Source organism: Panthera onca, chromosome B3 (genome assembly GCF_046562875.1).
Source record: "Panthera onca isolate mPanOnc1 chromosome B3, mPanOnc1 haplotype 2, whole genome shotgun sequence".
NCBI classification, from domain to species: domain Eukaryota; kingdom Metazoa; phylum Chordata; class Mammalia; order Carnivora; family Felidae; genus Panthera; species Panthera onca.
The window spans coordinates 119894364-119909979 of NC_138344.1; the positions used below are offsets into that span (position 1 = coordinate 119894364).

Sequence of the window (15616 nt, forward strand, 5' to 3'; positions counted from 1 at the left end):
ACACACAGCAAATGTTCATTCAGTGCATTTGTTAAATTTTATTTTTTTCTGCAAATTTTAATCGTTACTTCTGTTGCCACTACCGTAGCTGTTATCATTGCAGTTATTACTATAGCCACTTCCCTTTTGGACTCCTTTTGTCCTGGATAGATTGTGGTGGCTTCCAGCTCGTTTTTCTGCCTTAATATAATCCCACACAGAGTTGTGCTATTCCCTATATTTTAACCTTACTATTTACTTAATCAAGAATCCATAATAATTTCCTGCTCCCCACCATGTTCAGGCCAACTTAAGCCTTGTTGGGGGTTCGAATCCCTTTGCCAGCGGGGTCTCCTAATATTCTAACCATACCTTTTCATTATTCCCCAGGTCTGTCTTTTAGCCCCAGGTCAGTGAATCTGTCTCCTCTCCTTTCTCCTGAGCTTTGTGCTGCCATCTTTCCACGGCAGCTTCCTTTCCTTTCTACCATGTGCTCAATAGCTTTCAACACTCACTTCTGCACCTACTCTTCCAGGAAAGGCCTTCCCTGACTGATCATCCCACTAACTCATCTGCACTTGTATTTTGCAGTCTCATGTCTTGTGCTTGCAGATATGCTGGTTTGTGTTCTTTCAAACTATATATTTTGGGGGCGCCTTTGGCTGAGCGTCCGACCTTGGCCCAGGTCATGATCTTGTAGATCGTGAGTTTGAGCCCCACATCGGGCTCACTGCTGTCAGCGCAGAGCCTGCTTCTGATCCTGTTTCCCTCTCTCTGCCCTTCCCTTGTTTGCATTCTCTCGCAAATAAACAAACATTAAAAAAAAAAACAAAACAACTCTATATTTTGCTGTCCCTTTACCTAAATATTAAACTCTTCAGAAGTAGGGATTAGGCTCTGAGGGCAGAGATTGTGTGTGTTTTGTTCATCACTGTATCCTAAGTACCTTATACAGTATCCAAATACTCATGATTATTTGTTGTAGAAACAACTCTTTTTTCATGGAAAAACTCTTTAAAAGGGCTAGTTCATTCTTGACACATAGTGGCATAGGACGTACAACTGATGAGCCCATGAAACATCCATCCCATTTCCCAAATGCCAGGATCCATTGTGGAAAGATCTGTAAGTTTTCTAAGCAACTTAATGAAAGTCTTCACTTAAGAATAATGGTAGTATTTAGGGGCGCCTGGGTGGCTCCGTCGGTTAAGCGTCCGACTTCGGCTCAGGTCATGATCTCACAGTCTGTGAGTTCAAGCCCCGCATCGGGCTCTGTGCTGACGGCTCAGAGCCTGGAGCCTGCTTCAGATTCCGTGTCTCCCTCTCTCTCTGCCCCTCCCCTGTTCATGCTCTGTCTCTCTCTGTCTCAAAAATAAATAAACATTTAAAAAAAAAAGAATAATGGTAGTATTTTAAAATTTCCATCACCCTTTACACTTGGGAGAAAACACATTTTTATTTATTTTTTAAGTAGCTTTTATTGTCTTGGCATGTAACTATTTAATGTCATGTATATAAATCTTTAAAGCTGTTATGGCTCTATTTATTATGTGACAAGTGCTGTGTAAATTTATTTTTCACCCCTACTGTAATTGGATATCCGTAGTGTTTCTAAGTGTTATGTGGCCAGTTGAATATAGAGGTAGCTTGTAGGGAAACTTGTCTTAGAGTTTTAGTTTGCCATTTTATCATTTCTAAAAGGTCAAGAACTCTGCTCCCTTATTGTAAATTAGGATTCCTTTGCATTTCTGTCCTTTTATTCTTTGTCTTTACTCCATAGCCGAACCAGATTTCCCTGGAAGAGAACATCCTGGTCTCCCGTTACATTAACAACCCCCTGCTCATAGATGGTGAGTTGAGATTAGGCTGTTGGCTGGACTGGGCTAGATCTTGCTAATTTTAAAACATATTTTCACAGTCTTCTCTAGTAAGCCTTTATGAAGCTAGTGTGAAGTTCTTGGCAGCTGTGGCCCCAGAGATGAGGCTGGTGCCTTCTGTACCTTGTGGGATTATTTTGACAGTGAAATAGAAATGAATAGAAAAGCAAATGCTTTATAGCACATATATGTGAAGACTGTGTGGTACGTATGTGTAAGCTCTCTTTCACATTTTGTGTGTGTGTATATATATATACACACATATATATGTATACATATATACACATATATATATACACACATATATATGAAATATATAATTATTCTCAGAAGGCAAGGTGTGCTGCAGGCAGTATGTGTTTTGTTGGGAGATTAGTCTTTCTTTCATATTTCTTTGTTACATTGTCTTGTTCGTCTTACAACAGAAAACAAATGACCTGCATTTTTCCTGTGAACCCCAATTTTTTTTCTAGATTTCAAGTTTGATGTGCGCCTCTATGTGCTTGTGACTTCCTACGATCCCCTTGTCATCTATCTCTATGAAGAAGGGCTGGCTAGGTAAGAGACTTTTGGGGGAGGAGGGGTGTTTATCAGAGTGAATCCATTAAAGAGTGTGTTAAGATCAGGCTGTTTCTTCCTTTTGTGTTCAACTCAGAAAAATAGAGCGTACCCAGATGGATTTCAGATTACAGAAAATCAGTCATGTTACTTTAAGCTGCACTTGTATATCCGCAGGTGGGAATAACCATCTGTATGTAAACACACACCTTTGCCAACCGGGCTGTAGGATCACATTGTACATTTTCATGCAGTGGCAATTGTTATGGTGACCCTGGGGCATTAAGATAATTTGTCATTGTTCTATACAACTCAACTAGAAAAAAAAAATCCCACATTTGTTACCTGTTACATACCAAACATTCATTTCAATGCTCACAACAGCCTTACAGTTGATGCAGTTTTGCAGTTGGGACAAGGGAACTTGGTCACTTTTTGGAGCGCTTCCAGCCAGATGGTGGTGGAGTGGGATTTGAACTCACGGATCTGACTCCAGAGCTCATGGCCTGAGCTGTTTCATGCCTCTTGTATTTTGGGGGCATTAGCTGCACCCCACCCCACCCCCCTCCAGCAAGTAATATGCTTCACAGTGATTGTTTATACATTATTTTGTTTCTCTTGAGGTACTTTTTAGGTTTTAAGGTAATGTGACTTACTTATTATAAAATTGAGTTCAAGTTGTAATAATCTGAAAAATTTCCCCCACAGCCACAGAATTTTACAAGTAATAATATTTTCATAGGCCCTTTACATTGTTTAAAATAAATACATAACTTTGCTGTGCTTGTGTTCCTTTCCCCCACAAAACTAGCATTTGCACCGTATAATATATATTTACTAGCTCGCTTACCGTGAAGTTCCTTTTATGTGAGGGGCCTTGTAGGGCACAGCAGTTCGGCGGGGGGGGGGGGGGGGGGGTGCTTTGTACCCACGGTCAGCCATGACAAGCTAAAAAGCATGGCCTGTGTGTGTTTGTGTATTTTAGAAAATGCACTTGGAAGATGGGAAATCTCATGGTGTAAAAGAAGGCTGCCTATTTAAGTTTAGTTACTTTGACACATGCTATTGTACTCTGGAAACTGTTATTTTAGAATACTTTTTTAATTACATCATGTACCTAAATTCTTCGATGCATCCTGTGACTAGAATCGGAGGGTGAGCTCGGTTAACCAGCTTGTAGCTGGCTGAGCCGTGCCTTCCTTTCACCTCTAGGTGGCAGCGACAGCATTCGTAAACATTGTCCTCTTCTAAGTTAAGGTGTCTGAGTTGGAGCCTGAGGAACACTGGAGGCTACTGAAGCTCCATGGTTCTGGACTCCTGTTCCTCGAATATCGAGGAGGGGGACACTAACATTTCTCAGTTTTTAGGTAAAGGGCTGAACCAGCATCTGAGTGCCAACTGACTCCTAGCTCTGATCAGATTTTCACAGGCAGGAAGTTTTCTGTGGTGTTTAGAGGCACGTGTGTTCTCCTACTTTGAAGCACAGGTTTCAAAGCTGAGTCCCCATCCTCTCTAGATTAAAAAGAAGGGAATATATACCCTTCCTTCTGCTCAGGTGAACAAGGTGCTGAGGGTTTTCCATTTTGTAAGTTAAGATGATCTGAGCTGTCCTTTTGTAGCGTGAGCGTCTCCACTCCCTTCCCTCCCTCTGTCGTCACCTCATCTTGCCTCTTGTGCCCTTCTCAGGGGCTCATTGTGTTCTGCCACAATTTGAACTTCTTGAGTAGGGAAAAGACCTCAAGGTATACCCACTGGTTCTCAAGGATATCGTACCAGCATGTTTGGCATATTGCTCCCAAGACATTGCATTCACAGTATTTTTTTATATTTATTTTTATTTTTGAGGAGAGAGAGAGAGAGAGAGAGAGAGACATGGAACACAAGTGGGGGGAGGGGCAGACAGAGAGGGAGACAAAGAATCCAAAGCAGGCTCCAGGCTCTGAGATGTCAGCACAGAGCCCGATGCGGGGCTCGAACCCATGGAACGCGAGATCATGACCTGAGCCGAAGTCAGATGCTCAACCAACGGAGCCACTCAGGCGCCCCGCATTCACCGTATTAATAGCCCTTTCTATTGGTAAAATTTGGCATAGCTTTAAGGCCTCAGTGGCTCAGATATGAAATGAGAGCAATACCAATGTTTATGATAGAATTTACTACCGATATGCCAGTGCTTTGGCTACTGGGTGTGTGTTGGAAGTCAGAATCCACTGAATCGAATAACTGTCTTCTCTTGCCTCCAGCAGGAACTGAATGTATGTATGTGTGGGTGTGTGTGTACTGTCTTTTAGTGGATGCTTTTTTTTTTCCCCCAGAATAATTTAGAAGACAGCTTTTTAAAAACTTAGTCCGAACTGAAGCAAATAATAGGACTTTTCAGGACTTTGTCACAGTTAAGCTAAAAGCATTGGTGAATATAAAAGCTTGACACAAGGACGGTGCAGTATGTCAGGCTCTTAGCAAGTCTTGCCAGGCATGTTGCTCTGCACCATAACTTCCAGGTGCCCAAGTTCCTGTATCTTTTTAAAAAAAGTTTTTTAAGTGTTTATTATTTTGAGAGACAGAGAGAGAGAGAGGGACAGTGTGAGCAGGGGAGGGGCAGAGAGAGGGAGACACAGAATCCGAAGCAGGCTCCAGGCTCTGAGCTGTCAGCACAGAGCCCGACGCGGGGCTCGAACTCCCCGACCGGAGATCATGACCTGAGCCGAAGTTGGACGCTTAACCGTGAGCCACCCGGGCGCCCCTCAGGTTCCTGTGTCTTAACTCACTGTGTATCTTGGCTTTCATCTACTTTTTAATCCTCGGAATCCGCTCAACTGTGTCACCACATCCAGCAATAGTCTGTAGCTTCTCTGGATCTGCAGCCTCTAGTAATTTTGAGTCACGTGTGTTTTATGTAGATGTTACTGAAGATAAGCAGTTTGGGATGAGATCACTAGGCCATTTTACTTCGAGGCTCAACAAGGAAAACCGTAATTTTTCCTAAAGAGACAGTCCTGGCAGCAGATATAATTGGCTTCCTCGTTAGAAAGGAAGGGTCTTATCCCGTAACACTTGTTTTGGGCCTCGAATTAATGCTTAGGCGACATAAAGATTAAATTCATTTCACAAGACTGTTTTGTGAAGTAAATATTTTGTGTTAATTCTTGACCTTTTTAAACTTAAGAAAAAAGACCAGAAATAGTTTCTTTTTAGAGTCATAATTTCCAGGTGTCCTTGTTGTTTTATTAACACAGGAAAACTGTCATTATTTTCTTACACCTGGGCAAAATATTGAGATGTTTAGAAAAAAATTGTAGTTGGGCCCAGCATTTTGCCCCAAAAGGTCCACCCTACTTTTGAGTTTGACGAGTATGTTCTTGCTTTGCACCAGCAGGGGACACTCAGTTTCCAGAGAGGGGCTCCATTCTCTATCAAAATGGTGTAGATTCTCTTTCTTGTCAGAGGTGGAATCCAAAAAGACTTTGTCCTGGATTTTACAGTTTTCCGTGGATCCAGTATGTGGTCTAAACGATCTGACAAGGCCCTTTTTGAGCCGGAGCTAATAGCCAAATTTTCACTGAAACAGGAAAAATAAAAAGTTAAAAGAAGTTAGAACAGAATGGACTTGAAAAGCAAATACGCTGTCAGAGACCCAAAGATAGGTAGCACTCGCCACGTGGGGAAGTGAAGGTGCCCAGCCAGGGACCGGAGACTCCCATCCTCACTGGAGGTGGGGGGAGAGGTCCCTGAGCAGGCCCCACTCAGGATCTGCCTTTTCTCTGCCTCGGCCGTGTTATTCAGTGGAAATTCAGAAAAGACCCCAAAAGTATTAGTAATGCCTTTGCCTTCCTCCCCACCCCCAGTTCCTTCTTCAGTAGCCTTCCTTGCTAATTAACACTGGCTCCGCAGGGATATTTACCTTTTCTCTGCTGGATTCCTGCGGTTTTGAAAGAATTCAGGTACTTGCTGGTTGCCAAGGAATTCAGATTACCTCACAGGCTGCACACTGTCCAGAATCTCTGCCACAGCAGCGAGGGGGGTTGGGGGGGGGGTGTAGAGACAGCAACAAGGGGAAGAAAACCCTCTCCAGTGCTCATTGTCACCCTCCCTGGCAGGCCCTTGCTGTTTGTGAAGTTTGAGTCATTTCTGGCTCTGAAGACAGGGGATCAGGCTGGTAATCCCCTCCCAGACGGCTCTGTGGGGCGCTGCCCAGTCACTGCCCCACTTTGGCAGTCTCTCTCTCGGCTGCAGCTGGTTGACAGCAGATCAGAGAGCTCTCGGGCCTCTTGTTCTCTTCCATAAGATTTTTCTGGGTCAGGCCAGGATGAAACCCAGTGGCTCCTGGCAAGGCTGCCTGAGGTGCTGTCTCTTCGTCCTCCAGGCCTCTCTGGCTCGGAATGGCTACACCTGCTGAAAGATAACTCCTGTGCCACAGCCAGGATCTCCTCAGGACCGGCCTCCTCTTTCCTTTGTGCATTTGGACTGAATGTGTGTTAGATTATGTGACTATCAGAGGGGAGGGACCAAGTGTCCTACATCCAGATTAGCCATGACTCTGGCTATGGTGCGGTATCTTTGAAGAACAAAACAGTTTTTGAATGGAGGAGGAGAGTTTAGAGGATTCCATGAATTCTGTGCTTTCCTTCCTGCTTTGCTTCCTTACTGGTGAAGTTCCTGGGACAAGCAGCTCAGGTGCAGCTTCAGTTCATGTTATCCAGTACCTTCTATGTGTCTAACACGGGAACCCTGCCTTTACACAGACACTCGAGTTTTAGACAGGTTGTTACCATTGTCTCCATTCTCACTGAGAAGCATTAGAAGTGTGGCTTCTGACTTAAGAATTCATTGTCAGAATAAAGTTGATCTATATATGTTTCAGTGTGGTTAAAAAAAAAAAGCATATGCTTCTCTCTTCATCGGTAGGCTATGAAATACTACCCAGAATTTCAGATTTGGCGAAGAAGTAGAGGCTCCCCATCCCCCCCCGCCTTTTTTTTTTCTGTCATTAGAGCTTTTTATAAATCTTGATTTCATTAAGAGGGAAGTTCAAGACTCAGTGCATCATGTAGATTTCAGTATGTGTTAGGAGCAGTATTTGCAAACTTGGTCCTGGGGTGGCTAGTAGGGAATTAACCTCTTTAAGATTGTGGCTAATAAAGAATTTGTGTTGATGCTTTCTGACCTAAACAGGTTGAAATTTGATATGTGAAGGTCTAAATCAGGAGGTCACAAACCTAAAGGCTCACAAGGACATTCACTGAAAAAGTTGCCCTGGTGGAAGCTGGAGATCACATGTGCCACTTAATGGCATTTACTATTCAGTGCCTGCAACGCGTTGATATGTGGTGGTGCTGTGGTCTGAATGTTTGTATCCCCCCCCCCATTCATATGTTGAAATCCCCCCCCTCTCCCCGCCCAAGGTGATGGTATTAGGAGGTTAGGTCCTTGGGAGGTGATTATGTCATGAAGGTGAAGCCCTCATGAATGTGATTAGTGCCCTTTTATAAAAGAGGGCACAGAGAGTTTCCTGGCTCCTTTCACCATGTGAACACACAGCCGGAAGCTGCAGTCTGTCTGCCTGTATCCTGATCCTGGACTTCCCAGCCTCCAGAACTGTCAGAAATCTATTTCTGTTGCTTATAAGCTACCCAGTTTATGGAATTTTGTTACAGCGGCCCAAATAGACTCAGACAAGGTGGTATTCCAGATCTTTTGGTTTTTTAAGGTTGGCTGAAAATCTAGGTTTTTACTGAGAAACTTACTTCTGTTTTAATTTTAAAACCATTTCAGACTTCTAGAAAAGCTATAAAAATAGCGCAGAGTTACCTTTTACCTTTCATGGAGAGACCCCATTCAGTTTTGGCCAGTTATCCTAATAATGTTCTCTATAACAAAAGGATCTGATCCAAGATCACATGTTATATTTAGTTGTCATGTCTCTTTAGTTTTCTTTAGTGTGGAACAGTTCCCATAGTCTTCCCATGACTTTTATAACCTTTGCATTTGTGAAGATCACAGGCCAGTCATTTTTTAGAATGTCCCTCAGTTGAATTTACCTGATATTTTTTTCATGCTTAGACCCAGGTTCATTATTTTTGGCCAGAATAGCACAGAAGTGATGCTGTGTTGTCACTGCATTATATCTGGTGGCCCATGATAACTATTTAGTGGTTTTTTTTTTTAATTAAAAAAAGTTTTATTAATGTTTGTTTATTTTTGAGAGAGAGAGAGATAGAGAGACGGAGAGAGACAGAGTATAAGCCAGGGGAGGGGCAGAGAAAGAGGGAGAGACAGAATCCGAAGCAGGCTCCAGTCTCTGAGCTGTCAGCACAGAGCCTGATGTGGGGCTCAAACTCGTGGACCGTGAGATCATGGTCTGAGCCGAAGTCCGACATTTCACCAACTGAGCCACCCAGGCACCCCTATTTAGTGGTGTTTGACCACTTGATTAAGGGGGTATCTGCCAGATTTCTCCACTATAAAGTTACTTTGTTTTTCCCTGTGTAATTAATAAGTATCTTAAGGGGAGATACTTTGAGACCATGTAGACTCTCATTCCACATCTAGTTTTTACCCAGTTTTATTTTATTTTTTTTATTTTTTTATTTTATTTTTTATTATTTATTTATTTGTTTGTTTTTTATTATTTATTATTTATTATATTTTATTTTTAATTTTTTAATTTTTTAATTTATTTTTTTAATTTACATTCAAGTTAGTTAGCATATAGTGCAACAATCCTTAATGCCCCTTACCCAGTTAGCCCATCCCCCCTCCCACAACCCCTCCAGTAACCCTGTTTGTTCTCCATATTTATGAGTCTCTTCTGTGTTGTCCCCTTGCCTGTTTTTATATTATTTTTGTTTCCCTTCCCTTATGTTCATCTGTTTTGTCTCTTAAAGTCCTTACATGAGTGAAGTCATATGATTTTTATCTTTCTCTGACTAATTTCACTTAGCATAATAATATTGCTGTAAACATTGGGGTGCATGTGTCCCTTCAGAACAGCATTCCTGTATCCCTTGAATAAATACCTAGTAGTGCCATTGGTGGTCGTAGGGTGGTTCTATTTTTAATTTTTTGAGGAACCTCCATACTGTTTTCCAGAGTGGCTGCACCAGTTTGTATTCCCACCAGCAGTGCGAAAGAGATCCTCTTTCTCCACATCCTCTCCAACATCTGTTGTTGCCTGAGTTGTTAATGTTAGCAATTCTGACAGGTGTGAGGTGGTATCTCATTGTGGTTTTGATTTGTATTTCCCTGATGATGAGTGATGTTGAGCATTTTTTCATGTGTCAGTTGGCCATCTGGATGTCTTCTTTGGAGAAATGCCTATTCATGTCTTTTGCCCATTTCTCCACTGGATTATTTGTTTTTTGGGTGTTGAGTTTGATAAGTTCTTTATAGATTTCGGATACTAACCTTTTATCTGATATGTCGTTTGCAAATATCTTCTCCCATTCCATCGGTTGCCTTTTAGTTTTGCTGATTGTTTCCTCTGCTGTGCAGAAGCTTTTTATTTTGATGAGGTCCCAGTAGTTCATTTTTGCTTTTGTTTCCCTTGCCTCCAGAGACGTGTTGAGTAAGAAGTTGCTGTGGCCAAGGTCAAAGAGGTTTTTGCCTGCTTTCTCCTTGAGGATTTCGATGGCTTCCTGTTTTACGTTTAGGTCTTTCATCCATTTTCAGTTTATTTTTGTGTATGGTGTCAGAAAGTGGTCCAGGTTCATTCTTCTGCATGTTGTTGTCCAGTTTTCCCAGCACCACTTGCTGAAGAGACTGTCTTTATTCCATTGGATATTCTTTCCTGCTTTGTCAAAAATTAGTTGGCCATACGTTTGTGGGTCCATTTCTGGATTCTATATTCTGTTCCATTGATCTGAGTGTCTATTTTTTACCCAGTGATTTTAATATCCATTGATGTTTCTTGCCTGAATTATTACTATGACAGTTGTTAAATGATGATTTTCTAATTCCATCATTCCTTTTTTCTTTTATTATTTGGCATTTTGCTCCAAGGCAGAGCTGTCTCTTCTTCCCATTTATTTATTCATTTATTTATTTATACCAGTAAGGATTCCTATTTTACTTAATGGGTTATGATGCTTTGCTGTCAGGATTTATTTTAATGTCATAGTGTCTCAGATTTGGCCAACAGGAGCCCCTGTAAGCTGGCTTTTGTGTCCTGTCATTTCTTTGGGCACCAGATGTTTCAGGCTCATCTTGTTCTTTCTCTGTCCCAGCTCTGGAATCAACCATTTTCTCCAAGGGGCATTGATTGCTTTTAATGGAGAAGAGTATTTAGGAATCAAGATGTGAGAGCTAGATAAGCTCATTGCTCTGGGGTGTCTCTGCTCCAGGTCCTTGAAATGGGCACACCTCAGAAATCTACGTTTGTTATGTGTTCATGTACACATATACACACTGACATCCATATTTACTTTCGTAAAATGTTTCCATACATTGAAAAGCAAGAATTTATTCTAATACCTCCCAATTCTTCAAAACTACAGGGTTCATTCTAGTTTTTCTCTTTCCTTGTTTTTAGTCTCTCTTCTTCAACAGTGAGAAATCTGACTCCCATTATCTCTAACATATTTATATACTCAGTTCCCTTTTGTGTAGCCAATCTCTCAACCACCTTGGCCACCGCCCCCCGTCAGATGCCCTCCTTGTGTGGATTTTTACCCCTGTGAGGCCGCCACGCTACACGGATAACCTCCTTGGACTGCCTGTGGGCTGCCTTCCTGTCCTGTCCATCTTCCTTATGTAAGCGCTGGCTGCAGGAAGGAAGGTCTGATTTTTAAATGTTGGCCAAGTCATTCAAGTTTTTTTTTTTAAGTTTGTGGGTTAATCAGAACTTGATTAGTAGGCCAGTGGGAACTTTGGTCTAGACGATACGAAGGAAATGTTGGAAGATGGTGACCAGAGATGGAAGTGGTATGTTTAATAGGGACTTTGGTGAGAAGCGTGGTATCTTCCTGGCTTAGCAGGAAAGATGAGCACACACACCTACGTGGTCTTCCACGTTCTCCGTCAGGCTAAGGAAATAGTGTAGTTTTTGGCTCTTTTGATAACTTTCCATTGAGCTTAAGTTTTTTTGTGTTTCTCTAATTCTTGCTTCTTACGCTCTTTAGAGACCCACTCTGTGACACTAATGATCTTGTCCTTGCTGGAGTTGAGAATATAAATTCCTCAGTGAGAAGGATGATTAGGAGGAAGAAAACTTACTTTTTAGAGATGCAGTTCTATTGAAAAAAAAAAAGGTGTAAAAATGACAGATGTGTGGAATACCAGGTTGCTCAACCGCCAGGCTTTTGCCAGGCTTTTCTTGTTGACCAGGTTAGATCAGATACTCTTATTGAGAAGAGATGAAAACCCTCTTTCTCTGAAGCAGAACCCTTTCCCTCCCTCTCAATCATTATTCTTCTAGGGGAGAGGATGGCAGGAGGTATGTCACTGTGAGGTAATGTCTGGATGAGGCAGGCAGCCTCTGTGGGGCCCCGTGGGTCCTCTGTGCATTTCAGAAGGATTCAGAGAATGATGGTCTCCTGCTTGATTGGAGAATGTCTACAGAAGCAAGATTGGAAGGCACAGGCAAGGTTTACTCATCATGGAGTGGCATGGTTAGAAGTTAGGTGATAACTAGTGGAAGTTTCTGAGAAAAATCACAGGTCCTTCTCACACACAGATATAATTGTCATCAAGCCCTTGTCCTTTAGCCGTACATGCCTGGTCAACATTTTCTCTTTGTCCACATCCTTCTTCCTGTCCTCATGTTTGTTTATTTTAATTTTGGGTTTTTGGCGGGGGTTGTTTTTCACTTCTCTTTCTCTGGCTTTTGTATATTTCTAGTACAGGGAATTAGGAAGAGATAGTGGGTGGGTGAGAAGAAATAGAGAAGAGGAAAATTTTTAAATGCTGCCCTTTAATGTGGTAAAAATTCATGTTGACTTCATAGTCTGAGTAAGCATATGTAAATAATTTGTAAATCATATGAAAATAAACTTGTGGCCGTCCAGGATTTTTTTTCACACACTTGGATATGCCTCTTGGGAAAACCACTTTAGTGAGGGGTGATATGGTTATAGTGGTATGTAAACAGGGCTTGATATTTACCATAACCATTCGACTCGAGTGTCCTTTTGTTGATGTTGAGCATCACTGGAAAGTTTTCTCTTTCCCTGGTTACTTCCTTCAGAGGCACGTATATTTTATACTTTGGTCTTCTTTTGACAGTAGTCCAGGATATCAAATTGCTGCTCTGTTTTCAGTGGGTTCCATGTTTAATCCCTCTGTCTTTTGCCTTCATTCCAAATTCAGGAATTAGTCTCCTACGCTGTGCTCATAGTCATGTTGTCCTGCAGACCTAGGTTTTGTGTGCTGTTAATGTTGCCATTATTGTTTTCCTAAAAGGAACTTTATAGGTCAGTTCTGTTATTTCTACAGCCGTGTATTTTAAATCGACCATTCTGCTGTCATTTTATTCTTTTTGCTTAATAGTTTCCAAAGAATGCTATGGTGCCAGCACCGTATAGGCACCCCATAGGTGTCTTGACCAGCAAATGCTCTGTCATCCACAGTGTCGTGTACACAATTTCCCAGGCATGGGTAACTCTGTTTTCGTTTTTCATCCTTCCTGTTTGTCTAAGGTTCTATCAGAGAAACAGCATCTTGTGGTTAAGAACATGTGTTGTGGAGTCAGTGTGATGGGCGGGGGGGCGGGGGGGGGGGGGGTTGGAATTTATATATTTATTAAAGTTGTTTTCTTTGAACTTAACATTACGTATGGAAATGCAACACATTATTACAACAGCCAGATTTGCAAACAGCAATATTGTGGGTGAGAAAATAATTCAATTTAGGGAGAAATGATTGTTTCAACATTTAACCAGATGTATAAGAGACAACAACATTGTGACTAAGAGCATGCGTTTTGAATTGGACAGCCTTGATTTTGTTACTGGCCATGCTGTTTCCTTTTTTTTTTTTTTTTTAAGTTTTAATTTAAATTCCGGTTAATTAACGTACAGTGTAATATTAGTTCCAGGTGGACAATATAGTGATTCAACACTTCCATAATCACCTGGTGCTCATCACAAGTGCACTCCTTAATCTCTCTCTCTCTCTCTTTTTTTCCCCTTACCTGTACAGAAGCCTTTTGTTTTGATGAAGTCCCACTAGTTTATTTTTGCTTTTGTTTCCCTTGCCTCAGGAGATGTATCTAGAAGTTGCTATGGCTGATGTCGAAGAAGTTAGTGCCTGTGTTCTCTTCTAGGATTTTGATGGTTTCGGGTTTCACATTTAGGTCTTTCATCCATTTTGAGTTTCTTTTTTGTGTATGGTGTAAGAAGGTGGCCCTGTGTCATTCACCATGTTGCCGCCCAGTTTTCCCAAACACCGTTTGTTTAAGAGACTTATTTCCATTGGATATTCTTTCCTGCTTTGTCAAAGATGAGTTGACCGTGCTATTGTGGGTTCATTTCTGGGTTTTGTATTCTGATCCATCGACCTATGTGTCTGCTTTTGGGCCAGTATTATACTGTTTTTGATGATTACAGCTTTGTAATACAGCTTGAAGTCTGAAATTGTGATGCCTCCAGCTTTGCTTTTCTTTCTCAGGATTACTTTGGCTACTTGGGAGCTTTTGTGGCTCCATACAAATTTTAGAATTGTTTGTTCCAGCTTTGTGAAAACTGCTGGTGGTATTTTGATAGGGATGGCATTAAATGTGTAGGTTGCTTTGGGTAGTAGAGATATTTTAACACTATTTGTCTTCCAGTCCATGAGCATGGGATGCTTTTCAATTCTTTCATCAGTGTTTTATCGTTTTCAGAATATAGGTCTTTCACCTCTCTGATTAGGTTTATTCCTAGGTATCTTATTGTTTTTGGTGTAATTGTAAATGGGATTGATTCCTTAATTTCTCTTTGCTGCTTCATCATTGGTACGTAGAATTCTTTGCGACAGATTTCTGTTTGTTGATTTTGTATCCTGAGACTTTACTGAATTCGTTGATCGGTTCTAGGAGTTTTGGGGTGGAGTCTTTTGGGTTTTCTATATATAGTATCATGTCATTTGCAAATAGCAGAAGTTTGACTTCTTCCTTGCTGATTTGGATGCCTTTTATTTCTTTGTGTTGTCTGATTGCTGAGGCTAGGACTTCCAGTACTAGGTTGAAGAAAAAGTGGTAAGAGCAGACATCTCTGTCTTATTCCTGACTATAGAGGAAAAGCTCTGTTTTTCCCCATTGAGGATGTTTATTAGCTGTGGGTCTTTCGTATACCGCCTTTATTATGTTGAGGTATGTTCCCTCTAAACCTACTTTGTTGAGGGTTTGTATCAAGAATGGATGTAGTACATCCATTTGGACAAGTGATTTTGGACAAGTTACTTAATCTTTCCAGGTTACATTTTAGTTTTTATGTCTACTCTAAAAATCAGATATAATATTACCCACTTCAGAGAATTGCTTTAAGGAACGAATTACATATTATATATGAAACACCATGGGAGTGGGCATTTATTAAGCACTCACTGTTAATGACGTCACCCTCCTTTTATTAGTATCACACTGATCCTGAGTTCAAGCCTGTATTTCCTTGAACCCCTGTTCCTGGCATGTAACTTGTGTCTTTTCTATCAGATTTGCAACCGTGCGATATGATCAAGGAGCCAAGAACATTCGGAACCAGTTCATGCACCTGACAAACTACAGTGTGAATAAGAAGAGTGGAGACTATGTGAGGTACTGGCTGCATGCGAGCCGGGCGCCAGGAAATCAGTTTCACGTGCAGGTGCCGGAAATGTGGAAAGTCAACTTGTTGCACTCCATTTATCTCCATGGAACTTACAGGAAGCTGTCGTTTAACGTAGTTTTGAGGCATATCTGCTATTGCTTCTCCGTTACTTGCCCAGTTACGGCGTCCCCTTTCTCTACCAAAATAGGCCTTCCCACATTTCGTCTTCACTGTCTTTCCTCACTTGACTTAGGGGTGGGAATTTAATAGGCATATGGAACTTTTTAGAAGACAAGAAATGAGGTCATTTCAGCACTTGGCAAAATGTATCAAACGCTTAAAAAATATTGGTATCCTTTGACCCAGCATTTCCATTTCTAGGAACTTAACCTTAAGAAATAACACGAGATGTACGCACAAGATCAGAGAGAAGAATGTTCATGACTGTACATTGTCAGGTGGAAAAAGCAGGTTACCAGACAC

General features: G+C 41.4%; 1 protein-coding gene across 19 annotated transcripts in view; it reads left to right on the forward strand.

The window, feature by feature from the left end:
* The window catches only part of TTLL5 (tubulin tyrosine ligase like 5), a 286889-nt gene that overhangs the window by 39924 nt on the left and 231349 nt on the right, over positions 1 to 15616 (forward strand). For all 19 annotated transcript variants that reach the window (XR_013556016.2, XR_013556017.2, XM_078447986.2 and 16 more), the window contains 3 exons: positions 1760 to 1829; positions 2330 to 2414; positions 15040 to 15141. Coding sequence is in view for 17 of the 19 variants with exons in the window: in XM_078447986.2 (XP_078304112.2) it covers positions 1760 to 1829; positions 2330 to 2414; positions 15040 to 15141 (257 nt within the window). In the remaining 2 variants the exon portion in view is untranslated. The remainder of the gene's footprint in view (positions 1 to 1759; positions 1830 to 2329; positions 2415 to 15039; positions 15142 to 15616) is intronic.